Source organism: Herpailurus yagouaroundi, unplaced genomic scaffold, assembly GCF_014898765.1.
Source record: "Herpailurus yagouaroundi ecotype Mexico unplaced genomic scaffold, PumYag 140, whole genome shotgun sequence".
In the NCBI taxonomy this organism is placed as follows: domain Eukaryota; kingdom Metazoa; phylum Chordata; class Mammalia; order Carnivora; family Felidae; genus Herpailurus; species Herpailurus yagouaroundi.
The window spans coordinates 75,168,402-75,188,711 of record NW_024412395.1 but is presented as its reverse complement, the minus strand read 5'-3'; the positions used below and the strand labels follow the sequence as shown (position 1 = coordinate 75,188,711).

The 20,310-nt window shown below is 37.6% G+C and overlaps 1 protein-coding gene across 7 annotated transcripts in view; it reads left to right on the top strand.

The window, feature by feature from the left end:
* DNAH7 (dynein axonemal heavy chain 7) overlaps positions 1-20,310 on the top strand; it is a 267,521-nt gene that overhangs the window by 64,095 nt on the left and 183,116 nt on the right. For all 7 annotated transcript variants that reach the window (XM_040475707.1, XM_040475712.1, XM_040475714.1 and 4 more), the window contains 4 exons: positions 1,050-1,735; positions 4,158-4,344; positions 12,916-13,109; positions 17,069-17,267. In XM_040475707.1, coding sequence (XP_040331641.1) covers positions 1,050-1,735; positions 4,158-4,344; positions 12,916-13,109; positions 17,069-17,267 — 1,266 coding nt within the window. The remainder of the gene's footprint in view (positions 1-1,049; positions 1,736-4,157; positions 4,345-12,915; positions 13,110-17,068; positions 17,268-20,310) is intronic.

Genomic DNA, 20,310 nt, shown 5'->3' with positions numbered 1-20,310 from the left:
GATTTTTGGTGGCCACGTTTTTAAATTAGGCCCATTATCTTCTCCCATCAAGCCACATTGTTCCCAATATTGCTGTGTCAGAAGTCAGCTTTCTCATCAGAAGAAGCTGGAGGGGGAAAAGTCATACCCTTTGCCAAATAAGATGTTTGAGATTTTTAATTGCATTTTTTATAAAAAGGGGGAATATGAAAACAGACCATATTATGATGCTTTCCCATTTTTCTTACATTAAAAGATTTTAGTATCAGTTCAGGGAATTAAATAGTCTATAATAGTCACAAATATGTAAACACACGTTGAGGAAAGAGAAACTGTAGTTTTAAAATTCTATAGCCACTGGAATTTTGGGTAACCTGTGTAATTTATATACCTAACTCACACTTTTCGATTCTATACATTTCTCCTCTAAACCACCCATATCCTCACATACTTCACTGCTAAACAAAAAGGAAATTAATGCTTTCTTGGCCTCTTCTTATCCTACACATCTTCAAGACTCGACTCGTCTTCTCTATGTAAGCATCTATTCACCATGATCCCTTGCCTCTAAGTTGTAGCGTTGTAGCATTTTCAGCATATACTTTTCATTTATATTAAAGAGCTACTAATCCAAGACCTCTTTTCTACTGCCATATTTTATTGTTGAACAGTTGCAACTGACTGCTGGGAGTTGGTATTTTGCAATATAGTACTTTTTTCCTGTTTTCCACAGTACCTGATACAATCCTATACGTATTGAAAACACTTAAGTTCTTGTTCGTTAATAAATGATGCTCTATCCTCAATATATCTGGATGGGCAAAGATTTCTTTATATATGTTGTTACTATTTTAACTAACCTAACCAGATAGTGTTCTCTGGAAAATGTAGTAAAAAAGAGATAGAAAACAGAGATTACTGCTCAGTATTTCTGGATTATGGCCAGATTTAAGTTTAACTTTGGGGTTTAGTGAGGGTTTTGGGGTCACATTTGATAAAAAAATATTTAAAAAATTAATACTGATTATCATTCACTTCCAGAATAATAAATCTAATATCTGTCATTCTAGATTGAGCAATTTAATGCTGAAGAAGAGGCATTTGGTTGGCTACCATCAATATATCCTCAACGCAAAAAAATCCAAGATGGTTTGAACCCTTATCTTCGTCTTTATGAAACTGCTGTCGAATTTAGCAACAAATACCGAGGATGGACTGAAGGACCATATCATAAGGTGAATCCAGACCAAGTAGAAATAGATGTTGGAAATTACTGGAGAGGACTATATAAACTGGAAAAAACCTTCCATGATTCTCCAAATGCATTGGCAATGACAAAAAAAGTAAAAGCAAAGGTGGAAGATTTCAAGCAGCACATTCCTCTCATTCAAGTAATCTGTAATCCTGGTTTGCGCCCCAGGCACTGGGAGGCCATGTCCAATGTTGTTGGTTACCCACTGCAGCCAGCAGATGACTCCACCGTCTTCTCTTTTTTAGACATGAATTTGGAACCATATTTAGATAGATTTGAAGGTATTAGTGAAGCAGCTAGCAAAGAATATTCTCTCGAAAAGGCCATGGACAAGATGACTAATGAGTGGGATGCAATGGAATTTGTCATTCTTCCTTATAGAGAAAGTGGGACATTTATTTTGTCATCAGTTGATGAAATTCAGATGTTGTTGGATGACCACATTATTAAAACACAAACTATGCGAGGATCTCCTTTCATTAAGCCTTATGAAAAACAAATAAGGTAACGTAATATTTATATGACGCGTCAATGCTGTTATCAAAATTGTAACTTGTAGGTAATATACAGTTCTTTTTGCAAATCGATTCTGCAGTTCATACTTAATATTTTAAATAGTAGTTTGTAAGGTTTGATAACCTTCTTTGCTTTTGGAATAGTACTTTACTTATTCCTTCACTATGGTCTATAGTCATAACAAAGGTAGTGGACAATCAGCCTCCAGATATTCATTTTTATTGCCTACAATCTGATCCTGTATGTTTGACTCAAAAAGCATTTCACATCTATGTACATAGTTTGTAGAACACATAAACTATGAAATTGAAGATAATGTCATTTTCCAAATATACTAATTAGGTTAGGGTAGATGATCCTTGAAAGTTGATGGTAATTTTCACTCCTGTACAAGATGGATGGCTGGGTAAGTGCAGAAGTATGAATATTATGACTATAGTCTGGAGTTTCAGGCATCTGACATGGATGATTATATTAAATCCTTGTCCTGTCCATTTTTAAAATTTTTGTGCTTTGTATTAAGCAGTTTATATTTTACCTTAAAAATGAGAGTAAATCCTGGGGCACCTGGGTGGCTCAGTTGGTTGAGCATCCAACTCTTGATTTTGGTTCAGGTCATGATCTCGTGGTTCATGAGTTCGAGCCCCATGTCAGGCTCTGGGGGATTTTCTTTCCCCCTCTCTCTCTGCCTTCCCCTGCTCAGGTGTACATGCTCTCTCTCTCTCTCTCTCTCAAAATTAAGAAATAAACTTAAAAAATAAAAGTAAACCCAAATCAGACTACCATCTTCAGTGTGAATTTGTACGACAAGGGAAAGCTAACTGCTCGGTAGTATCTGCCTCTGGTTATTAATGAATTATCTCAAACTCGAGTATGCCCTGACTTTGGCCCAGTCACTCTGGTTGCTCTGCCTCCTACCTTGCTTGCTCCCAAGTGTTCGTCAAGAATAATTTTTAAAACTACTCTAAAAGTGGGGCGTCTGGGTGGCTCAGTCGGTTAAGCATCTGACTTATGCTCAGGTCATGAGCTCACAGTTCATGAGTTCAAGCCCTGCATCGGGCTTTGTGCTGACAGCTCAGAGCCTGGAGCCTGCTTCAGATTCTGTCTCCCTCTCTCTCTGTTCCTCCCCCACTTGCACTCTGTCTCTCTCTCAAAAATAATAAGGATACGTTAAAAAAATTTAAAAAAACTACTCTAAAAGTGGCATATTCAGATTCTATTTTTAAGGACTCTACATGCGATCATTAGCTCATAGGAAATTTTCTGTATCCATCAGGGATTCGATGGGGAAAAAGGAAAGAACAACAGAAGGTAGAGGCATTCATTTCTTCTTATAAAAGGAGGTTAAACAAATTCATTGATAAATGTTGCAAGGAAGTACTTTAGAAAAGCATTTGATAATGCCCAGTGACTTTTAGAAACTTCTATTTATATATCTTTGTTCTAACAATCTAAAATTACAGATCACTAATTATAAATGATGAGTAATGTATTAATATACACATAAAGCTATCCCATCTCTAAGTTCTGTTGCCATTAACCAATCATTCTTCTTGATGGCTATGTTATCTCTTGTAGCATTGTGGTTACAGTTCTCTGGGTTCAGATCTGGGTCTATTATTTATTACTGAACTTAAACCTGGTACTTACCTCTATGTACCTTAGTCTCCCCATTGGTAAACAGATATTATACTGGACCCTATAGGATTATGAAGCGGGAGCGAATCCATACAGAGACCTTAGAATGTACTTAATGAAATTATTAGTTTATGGTATCATTATTATATTTATTCTTGAGGAAATCTTGTCATTATTTTTGTTCTCCATATTTAGAAATGAATGCAGGTTAAAAATGCTTCCTACTCATGAATGACACACTATTTATTATATTTTAGATTATGTAGATTTTTCTTTAAAGGCCAGTTACATCTTATGAATTGAAATACTGTATTCTGGAAATAAAGGTTTTTTTGGGCTCAATTTTGTTTTTTAAAAAGAATCTTAACGGAAATGAGTCATGGATGTAACTACCTTTCCTAAGAAGTTCAGAGTGCCCTTCGCTGAGAACATCATTACTGTCCCCAAAATCTAATTTTTCAATTTGTACCCCCTAGCCATGGAATTGAATTGCAGAAAGGTTTATTGCTATGACATATACAGAAACCAGCCCATCTGTAGGTAGTTATATCTGAATGTGTGTTTTAGTATCAACATAAACATTGATGCTATTATTCTAAGACATATTTTGTACAACCAATTTGGTGATTTATCATTGAATGACGGTAGGTAGATGAATGAAAATGGAAATAAGAGCACAGCATACAAGATTGACAATCTAGGCACCGTTGTGAGTTTTGTCATATGAAACATTGCTCGATTTGCTGTTGAACCACTGTGTTTTGCTTCTCAGAGAATGGGAGGGCAAGCTCCTGCTGCTTCAAGAAATTCTGGATGAATGGCTCAAAGTCCAAGCCACATGGCTATATTTGGAGCCTATTTTCAGTTCTCCAGACATCATGTCTCAAATGCCCGAGGAAGGAAGACGATTTACAGCTGTGGATAAAACATGGAGAGATACAATGAAAAGTGTCATACAAGTAGGTAAAAATCTCTGAGAATGTAATTATTCGGTTGAAGTGACGTGATTTTTCTCAAAACAACCCGAATAAGTCATTTTCTCTTCCCCCACATATGTTCACTTTTCAGATATTATTTTAGAATCCCAGGAGCAAGAAATATCAAAACTAACTAGATATCTTCTGATATCCTTGAGGTCCGAAGTAATTTGAATTATTTGATGACCTATTGTTCTATTAGTGGTGCCTACGGGATGCTCTGCTAGGAAGACACTGTACACAGAGCTCGATGTCCCCCTCTATTCTATGTCCCTTTGTTATGGGCTGCACCACCACTGAGATACACTGTGGTGGAAACATGCTAGCGTGCCACTCAATCATTGTTTCTCTTCAGGCATCTAAAAAAAGATGAGTTGCAAAGATAAATTTAAAGAGACCAATAAATACAAAGAAAATGCAATCAATCAGTCAAAACACAAATACCGTGGAGGAGAACTTACAATTTTAGTTAAGGATGGAATTTGGTAAATACGAGTAACAGTAAAAAAGATACGATTTTTTTTTTTGTTCAATTCAAAAGACATTTACTGCCCACAAAGCACAGTGTGTATGTTACCAGGAAGTTAACATTAAAATAGAAGAAATATTAGTTATTAAATTATAGTCGTTAAATGAATGTAAATTTATCCATTGGTGTTTTTGATCAAATACAATATTATAAGGTAGAATGAGTATTATCTTAAAATTTCCCTACCCTAAAATATAAATACACATAATTTTATTACTTAAACTTTGAAAACTGTGACTATAATCCTAAATACTAACAATACTATATCAACATCAACTATACATCTGCTAGGAAAATATTCAGAAAGATAGACATGGATTGAATAAGTTTATTTCATTTTATGTAATAATACTTGAAACAAATCTCTGTATAACCTAAACTTTTGTAAAATTAATCACACTGGAAGTCTATATTTAAAGGACCTATAGTGAGTCACACTGTAATACATTTAATCATCTCTAACGTATTTAAAAAATTTAGCCTTTCATATATTGTTTCCTTACAATGGGGCAAACCCCTTGTAAAATGTACACGTTTTCATTTGGAAAAGGATGAAGTAGATTTTTTTTGGCTGCCGCAAAAGCAAAAGGTAGATGTTTGTATTCTCCTAGTTAAGATAATTTTTAAAATAAAAAATCCATTATTTTTTTTGTATCTGATCAAAATACCCTTCAAAACCTCATATTGCTGAGGAAATTTTATAAATATTACAATGCCTAGAAAAGGGCAGCTATACTGGGACTACTAAATTAAGGAGGCAGATTTTCAATTCTATCACACTGCTGAATTAAAAACAAACAAGTACACCTAAAACTGATAAAACACCATATGTTTTTTTCTTTTTTTAAGGAAAGCAGACAAAACATAACTTACTCTTATTCCCAAATAAGCAGTTTCTTTTGGGTGACACTTCCTTTACTTTTGCTGTAAGACCTGATTGTCTTCCTGAACTGGCTTTCCATTTTCTTTTTCTCAATATGCTAGTATTCAGGACAGCTTTTGTCCATACTCTCCGAAGCTTTGAAAATAAACATCAATCTATATTCGCTCAGGAAGTCGAGTGAGTTGACTTGTGTAGTAGAGATGTCATTAGATTAAATGTTGGATACAAAAAGCTATCACTTTCCATCTGAGGAATTCCTAATAAAGGTTCTTTTAGAACCAGGCAAGAGAAAAGTCTCCGAGGTTAACTCTAGAATGTAAAGGATAGTTACATGTTTTGATACCTGCTACCAAAGATCCTTTCTCAAGAGGAGTGAGATTTATTAACCTTTTGATCTAATTCCAGAAATTTTTCAGTCACCATTAATATACTTTTGCCTATGAAGACTTAGCTACACCTGTTTCAAAACCTCAATCTCATGTTCTATCCAAAGCTCTTCTCCTCTGCACAGGGTAGGTAAACCTGAGGTTGCAGTGTTGGGGAGATGTGGGGACTGCTCTCCCATGCTATGTCTCTCCTTCCTGGGCTTGTTGCCTGGTGCTGGGTCAAAGAGAATAAGGGAGAGGGAGGAAGGGGGAGAAAGATAGGAAGAGGGAGAGAAAGAGAGAGGGCAAGAGTGAGAGAGGATTTACTGATATAACTGATCCAGCCAAATTGGCTGTCCTTTTCATCTGTGGTCATAAGATGGACAACCTCCTGTGAGTGGTGTCCAGGTACTAGATCTTTACTGTTGGTCATCACAACTGGTCTAGCTTTTTCATCAGTTGTGTACAGTTGAAGTCCACAGATTGACTCAGTGTGGACAGGTGAAGCCCCCTGGATGAGCCCTGGCTGCTAAGAGATTCTGTGTTGAGCATCTCTTCCAGGTTTGTTCATCCTTCGTGAGATCTGGCACCTTCAACCTTCAGCCTGACCTTCCGTGGTGGCTATTACCACATTTCTCTCTTGCGTGTGTTTCTAATCTCTGCTACAGCAGTATTTCATAAGTCTTGATTTCATCTAGGGCTTGCAGGAAAGGGGAATCTATCTTCTGTACCTCTTATTAACCTTGAGCACATGCTCTTTGCCCCTTCTTCACCTGGTCATCCCACCAACTGTTTTCTCCCAGTGTTCTTTCCCTGCTCTGGTAGCACTAGAGGAGGTCAGTGCACCCAGTGATGGGGCAGAGTTCCAGTTGGTGAAGATGTTAGCTTCCTCTCTTTGTAGACACTTGCAAACACTTCGAGGGAATCTCTTGGCCCCCTTCCTAACATTCAGGGATGAAAACCGGTTAATTTCATGCCATCTGGAGGTGAAAGAAGTAGATAATCATTCTTCATGTATACCGCACTCACTCCCAAACTTGACTTTTGACCCTTATGAGTTTTGGGTGTATTCCTTACAGGCAGAGGAATGCACTCTTGAACTTCTCCACAAAACTTTCCTTTTGTAGTCTAACTCCTTCTTAGTAGACATAAATACCATTCCGCTGGTTGCTCAGATGAGAAACTTAGGAGTCCGTCCTTTCTTTCTTCCTTCCTTCCTTCCTTCCTTCCTTCCTTCCTTCCTTCCTTCCTTCCTTCCTTTCTTTCTTTCTTTCATAAATATGACCACTCGGCACCATATATCTCACTTCTTTCTAGTGAGCTGGAAAGCTAAAAACCCCATCTCTCAGACTCCATAGCATCTAGTTTTTTGGCAGTGAACTGGATTTAGACAACTATAAACACTCATTTGCGGTTTGGAAAGCATAAGTGAAACAGTAGCCACCTTCTCGCCGTCTTAGCGGTTTCTGCTGTCAGGCAAGATCATGAACATGTGACTTTTTTTTCTTTTCCAGCAGGACTTAATGTCTGGTCATCAGTTTTATAGGTGTCCAGGGGCAGTGATGATGGTGGCTCTCTGAGCCCTAGAATCGCAGCCACTATAGTGTGTTCTTGAATGCACAGTTATAGTGGTGTATCCTTTTGTTCTGATTGGGGCAGAAGTAGACATGCTCCTGGAAGTTCAGTTCCACAGTGTCTTAGAAGTCTCTCCTGAAAGCTCAACTTAGGGTGTGCTACCCCAGACCTTCTGATGCTGTTTCAGTCACTGAATTCCCTACGTTAAATGTCTTTTTCACCTAATATACCTAGAAGGATTTTGCACTGAACTCTGAAATGTATAAACACGTCAAAGATGGAACTAGGATTGTTTATATGACCCAGTTGGGTTTGAGAATAATGAAAATCTAGTTTCCACTTGAAAATGGAACATTCATGGTACCTGGCATGCAGTATACAAATCACTTAAATTATGCCCTTGGTCTCCTGGAATGAAGAGTCTTATTTTACAGGCAATCTTTTGGTGGACCCAGTGGCTGCTGGAATAAGATAATATGGTAGGATCTGGGATAAAAGGGTATGAGATGGGCTGAATTCTTTCAAAGGCACTAGAGAAATAAAGGAATGAAATGGCTCAGTTCAGAGTTGAAAACTAGCTCAAGACATGGTCAGAGGACTAAGGAGCCCCTGTGATTGCAATCAAAAAGCCTCTTATTTCTTGTAGCTACAAGTTGGATGTAGCCAAAAATGAGTGATAGAGTCTGATTCAGTGGGTTGCCAAACTGCAATGTAATTTAATTGCTAGCCTTGCCAGATCTGTTATGTGAAAGGTAGATTACTTATTGGGAAAGAATAGGATGGTGAGAACCGGAGATGAGGACATTTGAGTTTATTTGATAGACTCTGGGTCCCTGACCGTCCTACTACTGAGCCTCCCTTGCCAGAAGCCTTGGCAGAAACCTGACAAATATGCAAGGCAGTGTATCCTCAGGCCTACTCCATGAATCCACGTTTTATCTCTTAGTGCTTAAAAGCCTTAATGAGTATCTTACAAGTTTTCCGTTGTCCAGGGATTTCTGATTAGGAAGCTTATGCTTTTGGACGTTTACTGAACTGGCTTGAGCTTAGTTCCATTAAGCATATGGAATGGTACTTTCTGTGAAGCTTCCTGCTGGCAGTAATTAGAATGCTTTCTCTCTATACCCAAATTCAAGTTTCAGGCCCCTGATATCACAGGTTTTAAAATGTAAATCAACCAGTAGGTTGTCATTTGAGCTGCTGAGAGTAGTGATACTTAGGATGCATAAGAAGACACATCAAATTTGGAAAATTGTTTCTTTAACCCACCCCGACCCCCCCAAAAATATGATGGTTAACAATTCCTTTTCTTCCCCTCCAGGAGACATGAAGTAAATAAAGTGTCAAGGGGCTCACATTAAGTTTCAAATTTCTAGTAGCTTCCTATTAGAACATCCTGCTGTTATGTCCTGAGAACACAGCTGATAAGCTCCATCCTGGTGCAACATGGAGGGCTGTACTTACTTGAGTTCCTCTGTAGGTCTACAGACGAACCTCATCCTGCATTCACTCATGCACTCAACAAATGCTGATGGAATGCCTACTGTGGACTAAGATTTTATGGCAATCCTTAAAGGAACTTAACAGCCAGTTTTATTTTACAATGATAAATAGCTTACCTGAAGGATGGAAGATTATAAACTATTCATTTTAACTCCATAAAACTGATGGAGTGGAGTAACTGCCTCATGCCTTCCATCCACCTCACCCTACTCCCCAGTAATGTCTGTCTGTCTCAGTCTCTTCAATAGACAGCTATGGAAGAGAAAATGGAAAGGGTAGTTTCAAGTATACGTGCTTCCCATACTTAGACAATTTTAGGTGCTTCAAATATTTTATCTAACTTGGTCCTCACAACAATTTTGAGAGAGGGCTCTTATTCCCATGTTAAAGGTAAAATAGAGACTTGGGTTAAGTAAATGACTCAAGGTCAGACAGGTAATAAGGAGGATGGGGGTTTAGGACCAGGTCTGTGCTTTGCTTTATCTGATGCAGTCTTTATTAAGTTCACTTTCTCACAGGAAGAAAGTGAAGGTACTTTACTTTCCAGTCACGAGATGATTAGTTTTATATATTTTTTCCTTAAGTCCATGCACAAAGGTACAGAGATTATTGCCTTTGTTCATTGAGAGCTAGAATGTTTGGTTCAGTCGTTGAGCTAATTTGGCTAACTAGGTTTGACCCGAGGAATTCAATAAAAATTTTTTTACTTGAATGTTAGGTGTTTCCAGAAGTATTTCTTTTGTAATTATAATATTTAGGGAAAGAAGTATGAACTGTTGTTTTAAATAACTGAATTTTTCGGGGCGCCTGGGTGGCTCGGTCGTTTGGGTGTCGAACTTCGGCTCAGGTCATGATCTCACAGTGTGTGGGTTTAAGCCCCGAGTGGGGCTCTGTGCTGATGGCTCAGAGCCTAGAGCCTTTTTCGAATTCCTTGTCTCCTTCTATCTGTTTCTCTGCAACACTCCTCCCCGATGCCCCCCCCATCTCTCCAAAATAAATAAACATTAAAAAATTAAAGAAAAAATAGATAGCTGAATTTTTCTTTAGTTTTTAAACCTCAGACCCAAAATAGCAATATTGTAATAAATTCTTTGAAAATAAAACAAATATTAATATATGAAAGGGTTTTTTCCATATTTATTAGCAAGTATTCAGTTTCTTTTTTTTTTTCCAACAAGGAAAGGCATATTGACCAGAAGGTGGCACTCTGAGAACACCATTTTGGATTTTGGATTTAGGAATTCAAGTGTGCTCCTCTATCGTTAATTGGATGAATTGCACATTTAAATGATGATCTGAGTTTTTGTCATGCTTCTTTTTACATGTGTTTTAAAAGTATTTAAACATAAAACTGTTAAGAAATAAAATGTCTTTTAAATATTGTCTCTTTAAAGATAAGTTAATATAGGGGCACCTGGGTGGCCTAGTTGGTTAAGTATCTGACTTCAGCTCAGGTCATTATCCGCAGATTGTGGGTTCGAGCCCCATATTGGGCTTTCTGCTGTCACCACAGAAGCCCCCCTTGGATCCTTTTTCCCCTTCTCTCTTTGTCCCTCCTCCACTCATTTTCTCTCTTTCTCTCTCTCTTAAAATAAATAAACTTAAAAAAAAATTAAAGATAATACACCAATATGTTACATATTTCATGTGAACCTGTTTCACTGAGAAAACAGATATTAATGATAATTATTCTTTGAGTAAACTGCTGTTTCTAAGTTATGTTGTTAAAATTCAAAACAAAGCAGGAGTGCCTGGGTGGCTCATTTGGCTAAGTGTCCGACTTCGGCTCAGGTCATGATCTCATGGTTCATGAGTTTGAGCCCCGTGAGCCCCATGTCAGGCTCTGCTGACAGGTCCGAGCCTGGAGCCTGCTTTGGATTCTGTGTCTCCTTTTCTCTCTGCCCCTCTCATGCTCTTTCTCCCTTTCTCAAAATTAAACGAACATTAAAAAGAAATTTTTAAAAGGAGCAGAAAAGTGTATCTTTCCTTTTCGACTACTTTCCAAGTATATTAACAAAAACATTTTAGAGGGTCCTGCAGAAGAAGAAAATTTCTGTATAGAACAATTTACAGCTGATATTTTTGGTTGATCTCTTAGTCAAGGCTGAGTACTACAAATAAGCTAAATTAGTTCTTGAAATTCCATGTTTAATCTTTTAACATTTTCTTAATATCTATACATTCTAAAATGTCCTGTTCCTTGTATTAGTAAATGTACTAGTGTGTTCTCACAGGTTTATTATTTGCTCTGGTGATTAAAATCTCTAATGTGTTTTAGTACTCTTTCTTTAAAAAAAATTTTTTTTTAAATGTTTATTTTTGAGAGAGAGACAGAGAGATAGAGTTCAAGCAGGGGAGGGGCAGAGGAAGCTCTAGGTTCTGAGCTGTCAGCACAGAGCCCGATGCAGGGCTCGAACTCACAACTATGAGATCATGACCTGAGCCAAAGTCGGACGCTTAACCAACTGAGCCACGCAGGTGCCCCTAGCACCTCTTTCTAACACATTGATGCTTATTTAGTAAAGCACTTTTACTCTGTCATTGATGTCAGTGGTGAACATGGAGTTTGGAATTAAAAGGCCAACACTAGACCTGGATGACCTCAGTCAGGTGTTAAGGAAAAAGAAGGAAAAATAATTTTATTTCAACTGTATCTAGAGCATATTTTAATAATGTGTTTCTAAAGATTTTCATAAACCCAGTGGTTGTTTGTATGGCTATTTTTATAAATCAATAAACTATTTACTTTTTAAAAATATCAGTTCTTAAGATCAGCTTTCAGTTACAATTCTTACCTTGCATCCCACAGCATAAAAGAAAGCTCTTTTAAATACTTGACTGTACGGGCTCTGGGCTGATGGCTCAGAGCCTGGAGCCTGTTTCCAATTCTGTGTCTCCCTCTCTCTCTGCCCCTCGCCCGTTCATGCTCTGTCTCTCTCTGTCCCAAAAATAAATAAACGTTAAAATAAAAATTAAAAAAAAAATACTTGACTGTGTTTAAATTGCTTCAAACAGCTCACAGTTGCACTTTTCCGTGATAAAATATTCAAAGGTCCATGCCTTAGAGGTAGCACAGTTTTAGCTTCTAGAGTGATCAGGAAGAATATACCTGAAACTTAAGTCCTTTAGCAAGCAGTGTTCCTCTGTAGTTCCAAATACAGTTTTTGCAGTGTAAGATTTTTATCGAAAACTCCTTTCTTCACCCTCAAACACTTATATTTTTATCTACAGTTATAAAACAGAGATTGGGTTTATTATCGATAACAGTAATATATGAAGTAATGCTGATTTATCATTTTAGAATACTTTTCTCAATGAATAAAAGACAAACGCATCTCGTACTATTTTGTTTCCCCCATCCTTCCTGTGAGTTCCCTGTTCTTGCCCCATCCCAGTGCATGAGCGTTCACCCCCCCATCCCTCTCTTCCTTCCCTCCCCCCTCACACTCATTTTCTGTCTCTCACGCTTTCCAGTGTAGAATGAGACACTGTGAGCAACATCACTAAGGATCAAGTCAACATGGCTCTTACTAATTAAAGAGGCTAGTTAAACCTAGAGTCTGTGAGGCTACTTTTAAAAAATATTCATTTAAAATTTTGGTTGACCTTTGTTTGATTAAAAACAGGCAATCTCAAATACAATAAGAATACAAATAAAGCTAGTATCTAATATTTTTGAATTGGGTGTTTATTTTTAGGATAAACATGTTCTACACGTTGTAACTATTGAGAGAATGCTGGAACGGCTGAAAAAATCAAACGAACTTTTGGAACTCATTCTTAAAGGACTTAATGAATATTTGGAAAAGAAACGTCTCTTCTTCCCCAGATTCTTTTTCTTGTCTAATGATGAACTTCTTGAGATACTGTCTGAGACTAAAGATCCCACTAGGTAAGTAACTTACACACGTAGCACATAGCTAAATGTATCTGCTTAAATTTACTTTTTAAAATAAGGCAGAATAAAAACACATATAATCATGTTCCAGAATATTCCCAGTATTATCAATAACCAATGTAATTATTTAAAATGACATAAGTAATGTCATTGAAGGTGATTTTTCCAAACGTGATAAATCTTGGGGAGGATTTCTAATTTATCCATTTTCTCCTACATATTTTTCAGAACACCTCGCTCTCAGTGGCTTGCAGTGACCCCCGCTGGTGGTGTCCCATTATCTGTTCTTCTAAGTCCACTATAAAAGGGGCAGCCCCCTACATCCGTGTACCACCATCTTTGCGGAAGTTGCTCCTTACCTGAATATCTCTGACTTCTTTTACCTCTTCTAGACTTTTGTGGAAATATGCTCAAAGTTCTGCACCTCAGGAAGACTTTCCCTGACCACTGTATTTAAAATGGCAACCCTTCCAGCACTGCCTAGCCAGTGGATTATCGTCTCCGCTTTTATTTCCTTCGGCCTCTTTTGTAGCATCTGGAACACTCCACCATGTACTTACTTGTTTACTGTCTGATTTCCTCTAGCAGAACATAAGCCATGATGGCAGAGAATTTGGACTTCTTTTTCTTCCCCGATGTGGATGCCCAGTTTCTTAGAAAAGTGTGTATGTCTGGTGTACAGCAGACAGTGAATGGAAAGTTATTAAATTTGTTAGTTTTGTGTCTTGTGCCTTCAAAGTAGGAGACAAGGAATCCAGACAAAAAGATAAATTTAGGCTCAAATTTCTTTTCTTCTTTTTTTTTTTTTTTTTGCTATTTTATATATATATTTTTTAACTTTCATTTATTTATTTTTAAATTTTTATCCAAGTTAGTTAGCATATAGTACAACAAAGATTTCAGGAGTAGATTCCTTAATGCCCCTTACCCATTTAGCCCATCCCCCCTCCCACAACCCCTCCAGTAACCCTCTGTTTGTTCTCCGTATTTAAGAGTCTCTTATGTTTTGTCCCACTCCCTGTTTTTATATTATTTTTGTTTCCCTTCCTTTATGTTCATCTGTTTTGTATCTTAAATTCCTCATATAAGTGAAGTCATATGATATTTGTCTTTCTCTGACTATTTTCACTTAGCAGAATACCCTCTAGTTCCATCCATGTAGTTGCAAAGGGCAAGATTTCATTCTTTTTATTGCCGAGTAATACTCCATTGTATGTATGTATATGTACACATACATACATACATACATACGTACATACATACATACCACATCTTTATCCATTCATCCATCGATGGACATTGGGGCTCTTTCCATACTTTGGCTATTGTCGATAGTGCTGCTATAAACATGGGGGTGCATGTGCCCCTTTGAAACGGCATACCTGTATCCCTTGGATAAATACCTAGTAGTGCAATTTCTGGGTCATAGGGTAGTTCTATTTTTCTTTCTTTCTTTTTTTTTTTAACATTTATTTATTTTTGAAAGAAAGAGACAGAGTGTGAGTGGGGGAGGGGCAGAGAGAGAGCGAGACATGGAATCCGAAATGGACTCCAGGCTCTGAGCTGTCAGCGCAGAGCCTGACATGGGGCTCGAACTCACAAACTGTGAGATCATGACCTGAGCTGAAGTCGGTTGCTTAACTGACTGAGCCACCCAGGTATCACAGGGTAGTTCTATTTTTAATTTTTTGAGGAAACTCCATATTGTTTTCCAGAGTGGCTGCACCAGTTTGCATTGTTACTGGCAGTGCAAAGGAGATCCTCTTTCTCTGCATCCTCGCCAACATCTGCTGTTGCCTGAGTTGTTAATCTTAGCCATTCTGACAGGTGTGAGGTGGTATCTCATTGTGGTTTTGATTTGTATTTCCCTGATGATGTGTGATGTTGAGCAGTTTTTCATGTGTCGGTTGGCCATCTGGATGTCTTTGAAGAAGTGTTTATTCACGTCTTTTGCCCATTTCTTTACTGGATTATTTGTTTTTTGGGTGTTGAGTTTGATAAGTTCTTTATAGATTTTGGATACTAACCCTTTATCTCATATGTCGTCTGTAAATAAATATCTTCTCCCATTCCATCGGTTGCCTTTTAGTTTTGCTGATTGTTTCCTTTGCTTTGCAGAGCTTTTTATTTTGATGAGGTCCCAATAGTTCATTTTTGCTTTTGTTTCCCTGGCCTCCGGAGACGTGTTGAATAAGAAATTGCTGCGGCCAAGGTCAAAGAGGTTTTTGCCTGCTTTCTCCTCGAGGATTTTTTTTTTAATTTTTTTTCAACGTTTATTTATTTTTGGGACAGAGAGAGACAGAGCATGAATGGGGGAGGGGCAGAGAGAGAGGGAGACACAGAATCGGAAACAGGCTCCAGGCTCTGAGCCATCAGCCCAGAGCCTGACGCGGGGCTCGAACTCCCGGACCGTGAGATCGTGACCTGGCTGAAGTCGGACGCGTAACCGACTGTGCCACCCAGGCGCCCCTCTCCTCGAGGATTTTGATGGCTTCCTGTCTTACATTGAGGTCTTTCATCCATTTTGAGTTCATTTTTGTGTATGGTGTAAGAAAGTGGTCCAGGATCATTTTTCTGTCTGTGCTGTCCAGTTTTCCCAGCACCACTTGCTGAAGAGACTGTCTTTATTCCATTGGATATTCTTTCCTGCTTTGTCAAAGATTAGTTGGCCATATGTTTGTGGGTCCATTTCTGGGTTCTCTATTCTGTTCCATTGATCTGAGTGTCTGTTCTTGTGCCAGTACCATACTGTCTTGATGATTACAGCTTTGTAGTACAGCTTGAAGTCCAGGATTGTGATGCCTCCTGCTTTGGTTTTCTTTTTCAAGATTGCTTTGGCTATTCAGGGTGTTTTCTGGTTCCATATTTTAGGATTATTTGTTCTAGCTCTGTGAAGAATGCTGGTGTTATTTTGATAGGGATTGCATTGAATATGTAGATTGCTTTGAGTAGTATTGACATTTTAACAATATTTGTTCTTCCTATCCAGGAGCATGGAATCTTTTTCCATTTTTTTGTGTTTTCTTCAATTTCTTTCATAAGCTTTCTATAGTTTTCAGAGTATAGATTTTTCACTTCTTTGGTTAAATTTATTCCCAGGTATTTTATGGTTTTTGGTGCAATTGTAAATGGGATCGATTTCTTTTTCTCTTGCTTCATTGTTTGTGTATAGGAATGCAACCAAGTTCTGTGCATTGATTTTGTATCCTGCCACTTTGCTGAATTCATGGATCAGTTCTAGCAGCTTTTGGGTAGAATATTTTGGGTTTTCCATATAGAGTATCATGTCATCTATGAAGAGTGAAAGTTTGACTTCCACCTGTAGGCTCAGATTTCTATCTGAATTTTTATATTCTGATTCTTTATTGCCTATTGAAAGATGAGTTCATTTGGTTATTAGTAATGTGCCCAAAATGAGGGGTTTAGTCACTTCCATCTATGTTACAATGATTACAGTTGGATACGTTCAAAGCTATTGATTTAGTAAACTGTAAAGTACTTAAAGTGCTAAACCTCGTTCATAATTTGTGAGCAGTCTCTGAAGATCCCAGTTGAAAAAGCTAGTTTTGTGCATTTGAAGATTCTTCCAATTAGTGTATTATCTGTTAGTCAAGATTGGTTTGTTCCTTATGTTGCTTTTAACATCTTTCAGTTTATTGGGTTGAAAACAAAACCTCGTGGGTGTCTCCTCTGTAGCTCTTATTATAATTGTAGTTTTACAGATCTTTTTGTGATTATTCAATTAATGATGACCTCCTACTGGACTGTATAATCCATACAGACAGGGATTGTGTCTTTTTCCCTCAGCCTTTCATCTCCAGCAGCATCTAGCAGGGGCCTGACACGTGATGCACATTTATAAATTGTGAGTAAAGATTGGTACACAAAGAACACTGATGTTAAGGAACTGCTTTAACCTGATTAATTCTCTTGAACATTTTTTCCCCTGACAGGGTGCAACCTCACTTGAAGAAATGTTTTGAAGGAATTGCAAAGGTAGAATTTACAGAAACACTTGATATTACTCACATGAAGAGTAGTGAAGAAGAGTTGGTGGAACTCACAGAGATCATTTCAACAGCCAAAGCCAGAGGTCAAGTGGAGAAGTGGTTGGTTGAATTGGAGAGAGTTATGATTAAGTCCATCCACAAGGTACTCAGCTATATTTATTATCATTTCTAGTAAAGATATGGAATATTAATGTATCATAGGGGCGCCTGGCTGACTCAGTAGGCAGAGCATGCAACTCCTGATGTTAGGGTTATGAGTTTGAGCCCCACATTGGGGGCAGTGATTACAGTAAAAATGTCTGGTTAATAAATGCACTGTTTTTAGATAGAAATTGAGTCCTGAATTACCAATTAAATTGTAATATATAGCTCAAAGACAAAATCTATGAAATTAATTTCATAGGGACCCACTTGAAAAGTGGGACAAAATAGCATCCATACTACAGAAAACTTGGGTTTCTTGGGTTTTAGTAATAAATCCTGTTTCTTGCAGCTACAAGTTATTTCTTTGATCATTAATTAAATACACCTTGGTCTACAGAGTCTGTATTTAGTTGCCTTGCATGCATTTCTCTATAGTTTTACATTATTCTCCTTGATATATACGTTTCTGAGGTGAGCCTTTTTGTCCCATGTATATAAAAAATATGTACCAAAATGTTAGAAAATCACAAATACTTCTTATAATTAATAACTTCATACTTTCCACATCTCCTAAAACATCAACTCAATCATTTGTAATTATTTTTATTAGTAGAAAATTTCAAGTCATGGAAACAAATACAGATTAATTGAGCAGTTAAATTCATCTTTTACTCTACTATGGACTTAGCATTCAAGTTGCTCATAAGAATAAAAATCATGATTGAATTGGGGATCATGAGAGCAGGATTGAGAAGGAATATGGCATCATGTTCTAATTAACAACAGTTTTCATTAATTTTTCAGATTCTCTCACACATTGTTGAAAAAAATTCATTGGAATCCAAGTGTTTAATGTATATAATGTGCCTTAGTGTTGCTTCCTCTTCTTAAATATAGTTTTAATACCTGCATGCATAATAGTTTTTCAATAGATGTAAAGTCATTTGGAGTTTTTCATTTCTCCCTATTGTGGATTAAATTAGAGTGAATGTCCTTATGGATATAGTTGGTTTCTTTGAATTCTTTCTCATGATAAGTTCTCATATGTAGGACCACTAGGTCAAAGAGACGAGGTTTCGGGACGCCTGAGTGGCTCAGTTTGTTAACCATCCAACTTCGGCTCAGGTCATGATCTCACAGTTTGTGGGTTTGAACCCCACGTCAGGCTCTGTGCTGACAGCTGGAAGCCTGGAGTCTGCTTCAGATTCTGTGTCTCCCTCTCTCTCTCTGCCCCTCCCCCACTCATGCTCTCTCTCTGTCTCTCTGTCTCTGTCTCTCAAAAAATGAATAAATGTTAAAAAAGAAAATTTAAAGAGACAAGGTTTCATAGGCCTTGGTGCATATTGACAAATAAGGTTTATTTTATTTATGCAGCTGTAAGTAATGTAAATGAATTCCACTTTGACCACTATTTACCAGGCTTGGTTATATGGTTTGGTAATTGTTGTATACAGTGATAACTCATTGTTTTAGACATATCCAATACTGTTACAACTATTCTTTTCATTTTGTTTGTCAGAGTGCTTAGAGAAGGTATTTTGGTTGCCATTTCAGAGCACTTAGATGGGGTGGCCAGGAAAACATCATCCCCAAATGTTCTTGTGTAAGTTTGTGTTTCTGAAATGTGCAATCGAATGCAATATAAAGTAATACAAATAGAGATGTGTGTTACTATGTTTCTACTGTATGTAGTCCCCATGCTAGCAAGACCATTGCATGCTTAAATTAAGTAAATTTTAGGTCACTTATCGATAATAAAAAAAGTCATGTTCGGGGCGCCTGGGTGGCGCAGTCAGTTAAGCGTCCGACTTCAGCCAGGTCACGATCTCGCGGTCCGTGAGTTCGAGCCCCGCGTCGGGCTCTGGGCTGATGGCTCAGAGCCTGGAGCCTGTTTCCGATTCTGTGTCTCCCTCTCTCTCTGCCCCTCCCCCGTTCATGCTCTGTCTCTCTCTGTCCCGAAAATAAATAAACGTTGAAAAAAAAACAATTTAAAAAAAAAAAAAGTCATGTTCTTGGCACTTGTACCCCTTATGTTACTAGATTATCATGTGTATGTTACTTCCAAAATATGCATGTACTTATATATGTGTATATATATCTGGCACACATAGATATATTTTACATCCAATATTGCAGAACTTTTCGTAATTGTTTCTCCTCATCCAACTATGTAGCAATTGTGATTTAGATTTTAGTCTTCCTCTTGTTCTCTCCGTGTTGTCCTTCTAGAGCACATATTTATTCCATTTTTGACATTTCTGTACTGTACCTTCTAGTTTCTATGTTTCTGCTGTCTCTCAGTTGCTCATTTTCACCTGCCCTTTCTGTGGCTCCTTCTGGCCTTAGAAACTTTCTTTGCTGTCAATAGCTACCACTGCCCTTTATCTCAGTTCAGCTCCATAAATACCCTAGCCAGACTAGAAGTCTAGAAAGGTTCATACATCCTTATATATTTCTCAGAAAAATCTAATTTTGACCGTCTTTTCTGAAACCAAACATTAAAGTGGGTATCACCTCATAGACAACATGACCATTTCGGGTTGATGGGTATAAAAGATTAGATTGTTTCTCACTGATGGCTGGTAGAAAAACTGGATATGTCAATCCACGGAAAACATATGGAGGAGAAGTACATGAATTAGACTTAAATCATGTTGCAAAGAATGTAAATAAGACTTTCTGACTTTCCTGATTCTTAACTCTCCATAAATCAGTTATACCCCCTTGCTTGTCATCATTGCCTTGGTCATCTAACTATAGATTGAGAGGAAGTTAGATCCAGAAACACAAAGGAACTTTAGAGAAGTGGTGTGGTTTGCCTGAGAGTGCTTGTACACATACATGTGCCCCTGGGTGAGTGCGGGATCTGATCAAGTTCAAAGAAAATTATTGTCTATGAATTTGGAATTACTTAACTTTAAATCTTGCAATAAAATTGCTTGGGCTTGTTCAACCCAAATGTATCTAGGATATCTTTGGCTACGACTGGTCTCAAGAATATTCGATATAATGTGGGTTCACACAAATTGATCATGTATGAG